We start from the raw sequence: 16,108 nt of genomic DNA, 5'->3' as shown, positions 1-16,108 counted from the left end.
TCGTAAAAGGCGACTAAGGGAAAGACTTATAGGTAAACTTGGAATTCTTCTTGTAGGTGATGGACTAACAACCTGTCACTATTTGAAGCTCAATTCCGTCATTGAGCCGTACAGTTGAACGCTGCATTTCAGTCTTTTCAAGACTGCTTGCTCTGTCCACCCCGGAAGGGATATAGACGTGATTATATATGTGTATGTATATACCAATGAGTAATATAACTAGAAAGTTCACATCATCCTGTAGATAAACGACCGACCGACATCGTCTAGCCAACAAAATACGTAAATTCATTGCAAATCTGACATCACTAAGTCGTATTCAAGTAAGTTTTATCAACGATAATGTTCAGGTAATGTTTTTTTTAAGGCTTATTGTAAAAATGCTAATATAATATATTTTTTAAAGAGTTTTATTAAAAGTTAAATTTTATTGTGTAACTTAGTGATTTTTATTTGTATAAATTTATTAGGTATTTATACTAGCTGCCGCGGCTTCTCTCGCTATAAAAATGTAGTTAAATCCTTTCGTCAAGACAAACATACATAAAATCACGTCTATATCCCTTGCGCGGTAGACAGAGCTAATAGTCTTGAAAAGACAGATAGGCCCCCATCAGCTGTTTGGCTTAATGATAGAATTGAGATTCAAATAGTGACAGGTTTCTATTCCAAGTTTGGATAATTGTTAAGTTGACGTTATTGAAGTGAATGCTGCAGTGCAGTTTGTTACCGCTTCTTCTGCACTGACGCTTTGTAAGCAGCAGTAAGTAGGTAAACTTAGTTTTTAGTAATTTATTTTAAACGGCCACCATTGTTGTGAAATCAAAAGATATAAATTATTAAGTGATGTTGAAATGTCCTATAATAATGAATATTTTTTTTGAACTTGTCACTGTTTCCTCAGATCAGCCACAATGTCTCTCAAGATTCTGCACCCTGGCTCCAAGATACCACGGAACCACAGCGTGAGGTTCACCAGCGATGACCTGCCGAAGTACAAGTCAATGGTAAATAAATATATAACTACCTACTTATGGGGTAAATCAGGCAGAGTGTTACCCTCGAAGTAAATTCGAGACTTGTGTTGTGTTACGAGATACTAACTCAACGATACTACTTATGTTTCCAGAAATACTTAAATGTAGTGTAATAGAAAAAAGAATAGGACCACTCCATCCCTTTCCCATGGATGTCGTAAAAGGCGACTAAGGGATAGGCTTACAAACTTGGGATTCTTCTTTAGGCGATGGGCTAGAAACCTGTCACTATTTGAATCTCAATTCTATCATTAAGCCAAATAGCTGAACGTGACCATTCAGTCTTTTCTAGACTGTTGGCTCTGTCTACCCCACGTGAGATATACTCGTTGACGTGATCATACATATGTATGTTTAGGTAAACATCCAAGATCCATTAGAAACAGTTCATTTCTTATCATGTCCTGGGATTCGAATCCGGGACCTCCGATGTCACAGACTAGCGCACTACCGTAACTATGAATGTATGCTTAGATCTTTAAAACTACACAAAGAATTTTGATGCCGTATGCTTCCCGGCTGCCGTGTAGTTCCCGGAAGCAATAAAAAAATAAGACCACTTCATCTCTTTCATATGGATTACATACATACATATAGTCACGTCCATATCCCTTGCGGGGCAGACAGAGCCAACAGTCTTGAAAAGACTGAATGGCCACGTTCAGCTATTTGGCTTAATGATAATATTGAGATAATATTGATAATAGTGACAGGTGGCTACCCCATCGCCTAAAATAAGAATCCCAAGTTTAAAAGCCTATCCCTTAGTCGCCTCTTACGACATCCATAGGAAATGAGATGGAGTGTTCCTTTTTTTCTTTATATTGGTGCCGGGAACCACCCGGCACTAAGGATTAGGCTTGTAAATTTAGGATTCTTTTTTTAGGCGACGGGCTAGCAACCTGTCTCTATTTTAATCGCAATTTGAAGCCTGTGTTCAAATTGTCTATGGCTATCGAATATAATCTGTGTAACCTTACAGGATTCTCCAGAAACGAGTTTGCCAAACTACACTAGCTCTCACTTCGTCGGAGACGACTCGGGGGCTCCGAGTCCTGAGGGATGCCACTTCCAGCCGGCCGCCCATAGATTCAGGATCAATGAACAAAGTAAGAGAGTCGCTGGTCGAATAATCTATGCATATAATAAAAACAGTAAAAATATATTGTCTGTACATTTAGTATTTTTGACTGAAATGGATAGAGGGACTTAGAATGATGAATAATAGAAAGCAAAAATTTTTTTTTAACTTGTCTGTCTGTATGTATGATCACGATTATCTCCGAAAGTACTGAACCGATTTACTTGAAACTTTCACCAATTGCTTTGTTTTAACTCAGAAGAACATTCAAAGTTTGTTTCATCAAAATCGGCACAAGGGATATAGACGCGCACATAGCGGGACCTATCGCCGAATCGAACGGAATGAAAAATCAATAAAATATCAACTTTATAACAAGAACATTAAACTTTAAATTTATAACAAGATATCTCCAGCTATCTCGCTCATCACAGTTTCGCGGATTCAAATGGCGCGCTCTGATAGGCTCAAATATTTTCGCGCCATAGATATCTACTAATTTTAGACTTCTACACAATTTCATCGGTGTAGGTTGCAAAAAAAAGTATCAGATCTTTTGAAGGCGTTAAAGCACTCCATAAAAAGTAAAATTTGGATATGGAAATGAACTGGGGATGAGTAAAACAGTTAAACTGCACTTTGGTTTAACTTGAAACATGCGCTGTAATAAACCGCTGAACTTATTGATAAAATAGTTTTATAACAATTTGGTATGTACTAAAAGTAACATTGCAAAAAAGAATCCACATTGAAAAAAAGAATCCACATTGCAAAAAAGAATCCAATGCACACTTAAATGGTTACACAACTTACTGGCCAGTTATGACATATTCTGAATAAAACAGAAAAGAGGTTGCATGTTACTTATTATATTAACCAACATAAATCTGTAATTTTTGTAGGAATCAAACTCCTAACTGCCATTAACCAGGTTGTCCAACAACGTGCGGACTTGGAGTCCAACAGAGTGACCCTCTCCAATCTCTTGGAAGACCTGAAGAGGAAGCTCAAGAGAAGAATAGAAGAATGTCACTTCGAAAAGAAGGAGAAAATGAAGGTACCTTCTTTTTACGTTGTATAATTTATTTTGGAATCTAGAACAGCTGATATCGAATCATAAAAACTCAGCTTAACTATAAGAAACATCGAAATTGTGTCTTAACAAAAGTTGTTCAGCCTGATGAGCATTTTCTGTTAACGTATAAAAATCGAAGATATGACAACAAGACACCTGATGCAGTACCATTATAGAGCTTTACACTCGCGAATTTAGCGCCATCTATACTCGAGAATTTATCGTCAAACACAAGCGGTAGGTAAAATTGAATACATACAGGTTTGTCGCAAATCCCACGAGAACTTAATTTTTTATCAGGATGTAATCTATGTCCTTTTCCAGCCTGAGACCCACTATGCATTGCAGAGAGTCTGAAGATAAACAAAGGGTAGGTACTGTTATATCGAAAATAACATGATTTAAAATATAAAATAAAACTGCTGAGTTTCCTATTCCATTGACGTCAATGCAATAGGAAACCGAAGCGCAGATATTTTAATTATATTACTTTCAGTTTGGATTGAACTTCCGTCGGGCAATCACTATTTTCTTCATCATTCAATATATGTACTTTCTTTTCTAGTTTAATTAATTAGTTTTTTTTTTAGCCGTGTGGTTCCCGGCACCAAATAGAAAAAAGAATAGGAGCACTCCATCTCTTTCCCATGGATGTCGTAAAAGGCGACTAAGGGATAGGCTTACAAACTTGGGATTCTGTTTTGGGCGATGGGCTAGCAACCTGTCACCATTTGAATCTCAACTCTATCATTAACCCAAATAGCTGAACGTGGCTATTCAGTCTTTTCAAGACTGTTGGCTCTGTCTAACCCGCAAGGGATATAGACGTGACCATATGTATGTATGTATGTATGTTTTTTTTTTAAAACCCAATTCCGACCCGCTCCGTAACAGTACCTACCATCCCGGTAAAAACTATAGTTCCCGTGGGATTTGCGAAGAATCAGTATTCTTTTGTAGGTAGCGTAAAATTCGTCGCTTTATTTAGTTAAGTGGCATTTAATTCATTGCTTCTTGTACGTAGTGCTTATTTTCTCTTTTTTTTGGTGTAAATGGCGTTTAATTCGTCGCTTTTTGTAGATGGCGCTAAACTCACGCGAGCGAAGCTGCGGGTGAAAGCTAGTGTTAATAAAAGTACACACCTTGATACCTCATTATAGTATAATTTAGCAGATTAAAGAAATCCAGTGACAGAGCGTGACACATGATTTATAGTATAGAACATTAGAGCGTTAAGTAAGAATTTATTTCGGAGTTATTACAAGAAGTGTCGGACCGGTGCTTGTAAGATAATTAGGGGCAGGGGAACTTATTTTCTCTCAATACAATCTTTTTATTAATACTCAGAGCTAAAGAGATTTGAGAGGAAAGATAAAATTCTTGAAGAAATCGGTCAATAAGATAGATCTTGTAGTCACTGGAAATAACATACATACATACATAAAATCACGCCTCTTTAGACTATCTTCCCACTTGCCACGTTCCCTGCATACTTCCCACGCTTCATTCACATTCATAAATCTCTAAATCTAATCTCATTGCTAATAATACTTGTTTTTTAAATGCTAACAGGCTCTAAAGCAAGCCAATCAAAGGTTAGAGAGGGAAAAGTTCAACATCGTGACAGAGATAGAACATCTGAAGAGACATCTGGAGAGAGAGGAGTCTCATCATATGCAACATGCGAGGACAGCAGTGGCACAGGTAATATAATTCGGCGTGCAAGTCAACATGTATACACATAATCACGTCTATATCACTTGCGGGATAGACCGAGCCAACAGTCCTAAAAAGACTGAGAGGCCACGCTCAGCTGTATGACTTTATGATAGAATTTAGATTCAAATAGTAACAGGTTGCTAGCCTATCCAAAGGATTTCCAAGTATATCAGCCTATCTCTTATTCTACTTTAACGACATCTATGGGAAAGATATGCAGTGGTTCTATTCCAAAGTGCTGGAAACCACACGGCATATAGTGTAAGTAAACCTATTTATTAAAATAGTTGTTCGCGGCGACCTTGCGAACTTTTTTACGTATTGCAAAATTATGAATGTCTCAAAAATTACTGAACCAATTATGTTGCACTAATAACTTGAAAAAAAATTACCACATCCTACATAGCTTTTAAATTTTATAAAAATAAGACTAAAACTTCGAAAGTTATGGCGTTACAAACATACATGCATATTAAAATGTGTTGTCGCCCGAAGTTGATCGGTAGATTACTAATTACTAGCTGTTGGCCCCGACTTTCTCCGCCTAATTGAATTGGGATAACTTATTATGACGTTATTCCAATGTCTAAACTTTCGCATTTGTAATATTAGTATGTAAGATGAATAGTAAAATAATATTTATCTTATTATCATTCCCCTGGGTTAAATAAGAGTCGTCTGCCTAGCAAAATAATCATTTAACGTGATTTCACTTTAATTTTCAAACTACTCATTGGATGATAATGATTTATTGTTAAAGTATTTAGACAGATTACATAGTTATAGCGTAATGAACACAATCGCGAACAAATAATCCCATAACTAACAAGGTAGTTATCTAACTGTTAAGTAATTGTGCTAAAGCACCTTCAAATATTCAAGAAGCTGTGTTAACTTTTGCTTTAAATGACAGGCAATCCAAGGCGTGACCAAGCTCAACTCTGACCACATCTTCACTCCATGCTCAGTCGCTGATCTACCGAGCATCGTCAGCAGGAATGTGGCTAAAAACGCCCCGTCCAGGATCGTGAGTATATCCAACAAATCCAATTACAACTTAACTATTTGACTTAATGCTCGAATTGAGATTCAAATAGTGACAGGTTGCTAGCACATCGCCTAAAATCCTAGAAGTAGGTATATAAGGCTTTCCCATAGTCGCCGTTTAAAACCTAAATTATTTAAAGATTAGTTTCATTTAAAATTAAAAATCTCTTCAACCGTATAAAATTCTTAATTTACCAACGGAAGACTCATATGCTTCTTATTTTGAGGCACAATGTCCTAGCGAATCTTTTTAAGTATTCATTTATTTCACAGGCTGACAACAAATTGGCAGCTGCTCGCCTGATGCGAGACATCGCCGAGCTGAGGCAACGAGTGGCGCAAGTTGAAGCTCGCCTTGCTAACGAAATGAAGGTAATTTGGTCTCAATACTTCCACTACACAAATATATTAGTTTAATTCTTAGAGCAATTAGGTAAATTTGTTATTAAATACATGGTGAGGGAAAACATCGTGAAGAAACCTGCACATTCAGGCAACTGAATGTGTATCCATGAACTGAATGAGATAAGCTCCTCTGCAAACGTTGTGGAGACCACACGGAAGTCGTGTAAAATCCTGACTTTCTCAACCTAATATCGTGCTCACCGGCTTCTTCATAGGACGATAATTTTTAACGGGTTGTCACTACGATATAATTATGTAGGTACATAATTAACTGTCGCCTCATCATCCTTGTATGGGCTTTTATTCTGCTTCTATCTTCTTTTCAACATGTACACTGCATTCTCAAATGTAACTTTAGTATAAGTTTTTTACATTATTACCTAATTATTATGAAAAGTTAAGACCCATAAATCTTAACTTTGGTACGCGGGTCTCATATCTATAAGTCTTTCTTGATAGTAATGCAAAGACTACACCGCTTGAAAATAATCTGCCAGTGCATTTCCAGCGTAAAAGGCAGGCTGAGCTCGACATTATTCGACTGAGGAAGGAGCTGTCTACCACCAAGAGCTGCGTCGCATCTCTACGGATGCCACTTCAGCCGCTGAGGAAGCCCTGCGCGAAATTCGCTTAAAAGAACATTGTTTTACACCTGAGGAACTTTATAAAGAAATGTAGTTATGAAATGTTACATGATTTAAAAAAAAAACATGGATAATTGCGATTTGGACTCGTGCACCTACCTTAAACTAGGTGTTCAGCGGTTAATTTCCTTTATTGCAAGGATTTTGAAAAATATTATTACTTCTTTACTTGCTATATTTTATTAAAAATATTATTGAGAAATATCGTACATCAGGGTGCCATTTTGTTGCACTAACTTCATTGTCAAATGACTCATTAAAACTTGCGAGGTAAATAACCAATGTGAAACGTCCCTCATTAATTAAATACTTCCAGTTTCTTTAACTCAATTTAATCCCGATATAAGTAGGTACCTATCTTCCTTCACATTATCATATATAGAAATAAATCTATATTGTAAATCTTTATACCTATATTTATTATAATTTACTGTAGCAAATAAATCATGTTACTGCTAAAATAAGATTCCTATTTTCTGTAATTCTGTAGATAAAACGAAATAAATTATATTAGTGTATATTTTTAATTAAACACCATGAAACTGTTTACTCTTTTTTTTGTCTTTATTGGGGTATGTCGGCTGTTGTGATATGTCATATTGTAAATATTATAGCTGGGGACTTAGCTTGTCATATACGCAACCCTAATGGAATATGCTGACTAGACATCGAACATTCTAGAACAACGTGATATTTCTATGCACCTAAAGTAAACCGCTGACTATGCAACACGTGAAGTCACGTTGGAACATCGGCTGTGCATTGCGTCAGCCCGGCGACTTGAATTCCTAACTTCGGATCGTCACTACGTTAGTTCATAAGATTTATATTGTAATTCTTTTACTTTAAATAAATTAGTTATAAATTAATTTCGGTTTTTTTTGAGTCCTGCGGGAACTGCTATCGTAATTGGCGCAGTCGGTAGGATTCCCGGGTTAGTGCGCGAATAGACTTTCCAAAATCGAAACCGTCGTCATCGCTGTGCTGATAGACTTTCAAGTCCTCACCGGGTATCCTGTAAGAAGATAACAGTGCCGAGGTATCCAGACATCGATAACGCTCAGAGAAACCGAGATGTATATGTAAGTACACCACTGAATTGATCTGTTGTGTTGCTTTCCTAGTCCCCTAAGTCCCGGTAAATCATCAAGATTTTCCACCCTAGAAAAGTAGGTCCCGAGACTGTTTCTTCTAAACAGTCGAGGTGTAGTGCAGTAGATTTGAATAGAGATTTAAGTAACTTAGAATCTGATTTAACGATGACTACTACACCAGATAATATTTATAAGGCGCTCCGCGTAGTGCCGGAATTCGATGGTAACCCTAATATATTAACTAGGTTCATAAAAATATGCGATCAATTGGTAATGACTTATGTAAGAGAAGGGCCAGAACATTTGTTAAATAATTTATCATTAATTAATGGCATCTTAAATAAGGTAACTGGCTCCGCCGCTCGAACTATTAATTCGAATGGCATACCGGATAATTGGATTGGAATTAGAACAGTACTTATTAATAATTTCTCTGATCAGAGGGACGAAACCGCATTATATAACGATCTATCATTACAGTCACAGGGTAACGGTACACCGCAGGAACTTTATGAGCGGTGTCAGACCTTGTTCAGTACAATCATGACGTATGTCACCCTACACGAGACTCTTGAAACCACTATTCAAGCTAAACGAGATTTATATAAAAAATTAACAATGCAAGCATTTGTACGCGGGCTTAAAGAGCCCCTTGGTTCTCGAATAAGGTGCATGCGCCCAGATAGTATTGAAAAAGCATTGGAATATGTGCACGAAGAACTTAATATAATTTATTTACAGCAACGAAACGAATCACTACCTAAATCTTTACAGGGTCCCTCTAGTTTTAAAGCTACTCCACATTTTATACCCCCAGCTCTGATACCCCCAGTTCCAAAGCCATTCACCTTTAACAATTCCATGATGCCAATTAATAGGCAACAGGCCATGCCAAACGTATCCCAGTTTAACAGACCTACCCCTCCGGGCTTACCTCAGCCCCAATTCAAATTCCCCAGTCGCACTCAACAGATGTTCCGGGCACTACCGCCCAACTACAATCCTCATAGTAATGTATTTAAACTACCAACTAGAAATCCAAATTTCGCTAACAATCAAAATCAACCCCATCGTGGCAATCAGAATCAATCCCACCAGGGACCACGCCCTATGAGCGGCGTCACTCCATATGTATCCAATACGCTACCCCCTTCCGGACACGATTGGCGTAAGTTTGGAAATCCACCACCCTCTAATTATTTAATGTAAATGATTGCGTAACTTATACAGACTACTGTGATGACTATTATACAGACTATTACCAATATATCGACTATTACGACTACACTAATATGAATAATGACTACTATGACTACGACACAGCCTACACTAGTGAGAACATGACTAATAATCTCGACGATCCCTCTCTTGAACAACCCCAACCCTCTACTAGTAACGATGAGGATTTTCAGAAGGGTATGATATCAAAAAAATCAGGATAGAAGTAAACCTACAGACGCAAAGGCAATTGCCGTACATTCGTATTGAGGATCCACCCCTTAACCTTTTAATTGACACAGGTGCTAACCAATCATTTATTAGCCCTGAAGCTGTACAAAATTACTATAGTCACATACCTCTAAATTACGACCCTTTTGAGGTAACGAATGTACACGCAACCAGTAGGAATGAACACTCTATAACCGTACCATGTTTTAAAGAATTTAACTACCCCTATAATATAAAACTATTTGTTTATCGCTTTCATGATCACTTCGATGGTCTAATAGGATTAGATTTATTAACTGCCTGGGAAGCTAAAATTGACCTTAAAAACTTGACCTTAGCTACACAGTTCGCGATAAATCCTATCAGGATGTATAATGCACGTAATCTTAACCTTTACGAGGACATGATTCCGGCTAATTCATCTAAATTAGTCCGCATACCAATTAACGCTCAGGATGGTGACGTCATAGTCCCTGAACAAGTTTTATGTAATTGTTTAATTCATGAGTGCGTCACTAGAGTATCAAATAGCCGTGGTATTATCGAAGTAGAAAATCAAACTAACAACGATGTTATATTTTCTTTAGACAGGCCTGCTCAAGCAGAGATATTTAATATAGATTGTAATCAAGATCAGCTCGTCTCCAACCGTACGAAAGATGTTCTATCACGGTTACGAACAGATCACCTTAACCCGGAAGAGAAGGCTAACTTAACTCAACTTTGTTCACGTTACTCTGACGTATTTTATATTGAAGGTGAAGCCCTAACTTTCACTAACCAAGTAAAACACTGTATTAAAACTACTGACGAAGTACCTGTATATACCAAGACTTATCGCTACCCATTCATACACAGGCAAGAAGTTAGAGACCAGATTACAAAAATGTTAGACCAAGGCATCATTCGTCCTTCTAGTTCCGCATGGAGCTCACCTATTTGGGTAGTTCCAAAAAAGGCAGATGCGTCAGGAAAAAGGAAATGGCGTATCGTTGTCGACTTCCGTAAACTAAATGAAAAAACAATAGACGACAAGTATCCCATACCAAATATTTCAGATGTCTTAGATAAATTAGGCAAATGTCAGTATTTCACCACATTAGACCTGGCTTCTGGATTCTATCAGGTCGAAATGCATTCAGATGATATTTCAAAGACAGCATTTAACGTAGAGCACGGGCATTTCGAATTTTTGAGAATGCCTATGGGTCTTAAGAATTCTCCATCAACCTTTCAGCGAGTGATGGACAATGTCCTTCGGGGGCTTCAAAACAACATCTGCCTGGTATATCTGGATGACATAGTTGTATTTAGCACCAGCCTGCAGGAGCACATGGTGAATCTCGAGAAGGTGTTTCAAAGATTACGCGAATCTAACTTTAAAATACAAATGGACAAGTCCGAATTTTTGAAGTTAGAGACGTCATATCTAGGTCATATAATAAGCAAGGATGGTATTAAACCTAACCCCGACAAAATTCACGCTATTAAAAACTACCCTTTACCAAAAACACCTAAACAAATAAAACAATTTTTAGGCCTAATAGGATACTATCGTAAATTTATACCCGACTTTGCCAGACTTACTAAACCCCTCACCGTTTGTTTAAAAAAGAATAGTAAAATTACCCTTGACTCAATCTATTTGGAATGTTTTGAAAAGTGTAAAAGATTACTGACTAATGACCCCATACTACAATACCCTGACTTTACGAAAGAGTTTGTATTAACTACAGATGCATCCAATGTAGCAATTGGTGCCGTACTCTCCCAGGGCCCTATCGGCTCTGATAAGCCTATCTCATATGCATCTCGCACATTAAACGAAAGCGAAATGAATTATAGCACCATAGAAAAGGAGCTTTTGGCCATAGTTTGGGCTACAAAATACTTTAGACCGTATCTCTTTGGGAGAAAATTCAAAATTGTGACTGATCATAAACCACTACAGTGGATTATGAATATTAAGGAGCCTAATTCACGTTTGACAAGATGGCGCCTCAAACTAAGCGAGTATAATTATACTGTGGTATATAAAAAAGGAAACCATAATACAAATGCCGATGCGCTATCTCGTGTTGAATTGCATAACTCTGAAACCTCTCCAAAGAATAACGACACAGAACAGCCAGACCTAGACACAGAATCCCTCATACCGAACCCAACTGATAGACTACCATCTATTACTAGATCTACTACAATGACAGCGCATACTGACAATGAAAACCCCATACTTGAGATACCCATAACAGATGACCCTCTTAACAGATTCCATAAACAATTGTGCCTCACGATAGTTAATGACGTTAAAAAACGCCCCACTGTTTCTAAACCTTTCGAAACTCACACACGCATTTCCGTACAGCTTTGCGAATCAAACCTAGAAACCGATCTTATTAACGCAATCAAGGAGTATGTGAATCCCAAGGTCAAAACAGCTCTCATTATAACACCACCTCTAGCCATGTATACTATAATTCCGATTTTACAAGATAAATTTAAGTGTTCCGCTATGAATTTAGTGTTAGCAAAGACCGAGGTGGAGAATGTAAAAGAATATCTCAGACAACAGGAAATAATTAAGCATTATCATGAAGGTAAAACAAACCACCGTGGTATAACCGAATGCTACCTGTCTCTGTCCCATAAGTACTATTGGCCCAAGATGAAAGAGCAAATAACTAAATTTATTAACGATTGCACTATTTGCGGTCAAGCCAAATACGACCGTCACCCCATTAGACAAGAATTTAATATTGTTCCACCCGCTTCAAAACCTTTTGAGACTGTTCATATGGATCTTTTCACCGTGCAAGGCGAAAAATATGTGACCTTTGTAGATGTATTTTCTAAGTATGGCCAAGCTAATCACCTACGTGACGGTACTGCTCTTAGCGTGATACAAGCTCTACTTACATACAGTACACACCACGGTTTGCCCTTAACTATTATAACTGACCATGGTACCGAATTTACGAATCAAATGTTCTCAGAATTTGTAAAATTACACCGAATACATCATCATAAAACCCTACCACACTCACCTAACGATAACGGTAATATAGAACGATTTCATGGTACCATATTAGAACATCTACGAATCTTGAAGTTGCAACAAAAACACGAACCTATTGTTAATCTGATGCCATATGCTATCATTGCATATAATAGCTCAGTGCATAGCTTCACAAAGTGCAGACCATATGACCTCATAAACGGACACATAGACCCACGAGACCCTCTCGACTTCAATATAACTGAACACTTGTTACAACAGTACATAATTACACACAAGGAACAAATGAAAAAGATCTATGAATTAGTTCACGAATCATGTGTTGCTAACCGTACCGCTATTATAGAAAATCGGAATAAGACGCGCGAAAAGGAAGTAGAGTACCAACCCCAGCAACAAGTATTCGTAAGTAACCCCGGAGCCAGTAGGCAAAAACTAGCTCCCCGCTTTACACAAGACACTGTACTAGCTGACCTCCCTATTCATATATATACATCTAAGAAACGTCTCCCTGTAGCCAAGTCCCGTCTAAAACGCACCCCTAAAACTGCATTGTTACAGAATACTGCTGACAACACTATTCACGTTGACAAAGGCCCAGGAAATCAAGCTGGAGAGTCTGGATGAAGGACCTGGACTATTACCCTTTAAACTTGGACTAATGAGATTAACCACTCACCAACATACATTTTTACAATATATCGAATTACATGACATTGAGAATCGACTTGAGATGATTAGAGACCAACGACAAGACATAGAGAAACGACTAAGAAACGATACTTATATGCTCTTTGAAATCCAGATTAATCACCTTAGTAGTAAATTAGATAAAGCTTCATACCGAATTAAATCACTAGAACCCTCTAGAACAAAACGTGGGTTAATAAACGGTTTAGGTTCCGTCATAAAACAAATAACTGGTAACCTTGACTATAATGATGCGATTTTATATAATGAGGCAATAAATCATCTTAAAGAAAATCAAGACAAAATAACCACTGAATTTAATAAACATATAAGTCTTAGCCAAGATTGGATATCCCATCATACTAACATTATATCCGAAATTGTAGAAAATCAAGAAAAGATAAATGAAACTTTGCATCTTATTTTAGACCAAGATAGTTATAGAGATCATAGTTTAATCAAGTATGCTAAATTCGCTCAGCTATTAAGCATACTAAATAGTAATATAGATGATCTATTAGAAGAGTTAGATAGGATAGAAAATATTTTAGCTTACACTCGCATCTCGAGTACACATCATTCGATGTTAAATATAGAAGTTCTTAAGAAAATGTTAATTAGGTTAAGCAGTCTTTATGATGAGAAACAGCTTTTAGATATAGACCATAGAGAATATTATAGTATAATAAAGCCTGGTTCATATTTCAGTAAGAATAGAATAGTTATAGTATTTAAATTCCCCATAGTTTCTCCTGATACGTACGACCTATATAAATTACCTATAGTACCCAATAAGCATAACATGATTTTAGTCCCTCCTTATCCTTTTATAGCAACAAGCAGTAATTTTCATGTGTACATAGAGGCTGAATGCCCGAAGCTGAATAGTCACTTTCTCTGTGAAGAAAAACTCAACCAACAGATAAGATCAAACCCGGATTGTATCCCGAAACTCATTACAAAACAAGTGTTGGACGACACCTGCGAACTAGTTGCAGTCTCTCTACTTAAACAAGTTATAGAAAAATTAGATGATCGGCATTACACCATAATTTTCCCTGTACCAACTAAAGTTCAGAAGACATGCGGCCGAGATGAATACAGCATCCTTACCGGCAGCTACCTAGCAACTATACCAAGCAACTGTATCCTGCGGACAAATGAATTCACAATCGCTAATGTCGAAGACCAAGTAAAAGGACAACCACTCAAGATTCTCGATATACTTACATCTAAAGAGATAAAATCTTCCATGAAGCATCCAGTTGAGTTCACCCGCATCAATCTGAAAAGACTTCATGAAATACAAGATAAGATATCATCCCAGAAACCTGTACATCTTAATGAGATGCATACCGTAGTATACTACACTACTTTACCTTTATATGGATTAGTGATCATTGGTGCCGCTATACTCATCTTCATTTTACTGCGCCGTAAACTTCGAGCAACATCAGAAGAACCTAAGAAAATTTCCATAAAACCAGAAAGTAATGCTCACTGCTACGAGAGCCCTGAAATCATTCGTAAGAGGAAGCAGATGCCAGCAACATTTCAGCTAAACCTCACGAAATAGTTGCTGAACTTCGGGGGGAGGTGTCATATACGCAACCCTAATGGAATATGCTGACTAGACATCGAACATTCTAGAACAACGTGATATTTCTATGCACCTAAAGTAAACCGCTGACTATGCAACACGTGAAGTCACGTTGGAACATCGGCTGTGCATTGCGTCAGCCCGGCGACTTGAATTCCTAACTTCGGATCGTCACTACGTTAGTTCATAAGATTTATATTGTAATTCTTTTACTTTAAATAAATTAGTTATAAATTAATTTCGGTTTTTTTTGAGTCCTGCGGGAACTGCTATCGTAATTAGCTTATATATTCAATAATTGTGTTGACCAAGGGATATTTCCAAATTTAATGAAGTATAGTAAACTAATTCCATTATTCAAGAAAGGTGAAAAATCAGATCCTGGTAATTATAGACCAATCTCAATTTTACCAATTTTGAGCAAGGTGTTCGAGAGAATCATGCTTAATCAAATGCAGCGTTACTTTAAGTCTAATAAATTATTTCATAGTCAGCAATACGGCTTTACTGAGGGGAAATGTACAACAGATGCAGGTGTGGCTCTTGTCACTCATATTCTCAATGCATGGGAAGACTCACAGGATGCCATCGGAGTGTTTTGCGATCTGACCAAAGCATTTGATTGCGTAGATCATAGAACTCTTCTGCTCAAGCTCGCTCATTACGGGTTCGATACTGCTGCCGTTGAACTAATTAAATCATATCTTAGTGATAGATTACAGACGGTAGATTTAAATAATACAAAATCGAAAGGAGCGACGGTAAAAATTGGGGTACCGCAAGGTTCCATTTTGGGACCTTTTCTCTTTCTGATATATATCAACGACCTGCCTTGCATGATTGAGAAACAGACTGGCATCGTGTTATTTGCAGATGATACGTCACTAATTTTTAAAATGAACCGCCGTAGCGAAATCTGTGATGATGTGAATAGCACTTTAGCCGCCATCTCTAACTGGTTTACAATCAACAACTTACTGTTAAATGCAAATAAGACCCAATGCATTAAGTTTACACTTCCCAATGTGCGGCAGGCAAATGTGGATATTAGTATAAGTAGTAAAAGATTAGATTTTGTTGATAGTACTACTTTCTTAGGAATAACATTAGATTCAAATTTGAAATGGCATGCTCACATTTTAAAACTTTCTAAAAGGCTTAGTTCTGCAGCGTACGCTATTCGTCGTATTAGGCATTTGACGGATGTGGCAACTGCTAAGCTAGTATATTTTAGTTATTTTCATAGTTTAA

At 37.3% G+C, this 16,108-nt stretch overlaps 1 protein-coding gene across 3 annotated transcripts; it reads left to right on the top strand.

The window, feature by feature from the left end:
• Positions 1-297: 297 nt before the first annotated feature.
• On the top strand, positions 298-7,399 carry LOC106129209 (uncharacterized). Of its 3 annotated transcripts, none has more exons than XM_013327702.2 (8): positions 298-323; positions 905-1,007; positions 2,020-2,146; positions 3,021-3,175; positions 4,766-4,897; positions 5,826-5,939; positions 6,233-6,331; positions 6,873-7,399. In XM_013327702.2, exons 2-8 carry the CDS (start codon positions 915-917, stop codon positions 6,996-6,998), a joined length of 846 nt encoding a protein of 281 aa, XP_013183156.1. In that variant the 5' UTR covers positions 298-323; positions 905-914; the 3' UTR covers positions 6,999-7,399. The 3 variants fall into 3 exon arrangements, with proteins under 3 accessions (XP_013183156.1, XP_060809282.1, XP_060809283.1); XM_060953299.1 differs by having other exon boundaries at positions 298-350; XM_060953300.1 differs by having other exon boundaries at positions 298-350; positions 6,862-7,015.
• Positions 7,400-16,108: the final 8,709 nt, after the last annotated feature.

The sequence above is a fragment of the Amyelois transitella genome, chromosome 31 (genome assembly GCF_032362555.1).
Source record: "Amyelois transitella isolate CPQ chromosome 31, ilAmyTran1.1, whole genome shotgun sequence".
In the NCBI taxonomy this organism is placed as follows: domain Eukaryota; kingdom Metazoa; phylum Arthropoda; class Insecta; order Lepidoptera; family Pyralidae; genus Amyelois; species Amyelois transitella.
This window is presented reverse-complemented; position numbering and strand designations above follow the sequence as displayed.

Bases quoted from the DNA above. Each gene is read 5' to 3' on its own strand.
- LOC106129209 (XM_060953299.1), top strand. The intron at 1,008-2,019 runs GTAAATAAATAT...GTAACCTTACAG, and splicing joins TGCCGAAGTACAAGTCAATG to GATTCTCCAGAAACGAGTTT. The intron at 5,940-6,232 runs GTGAGTATATCC...TTTATTTCACAG, and splicing joins AAAACGCCCCGTCCAGGATC to GCTGACAACAAATTGGCAGC.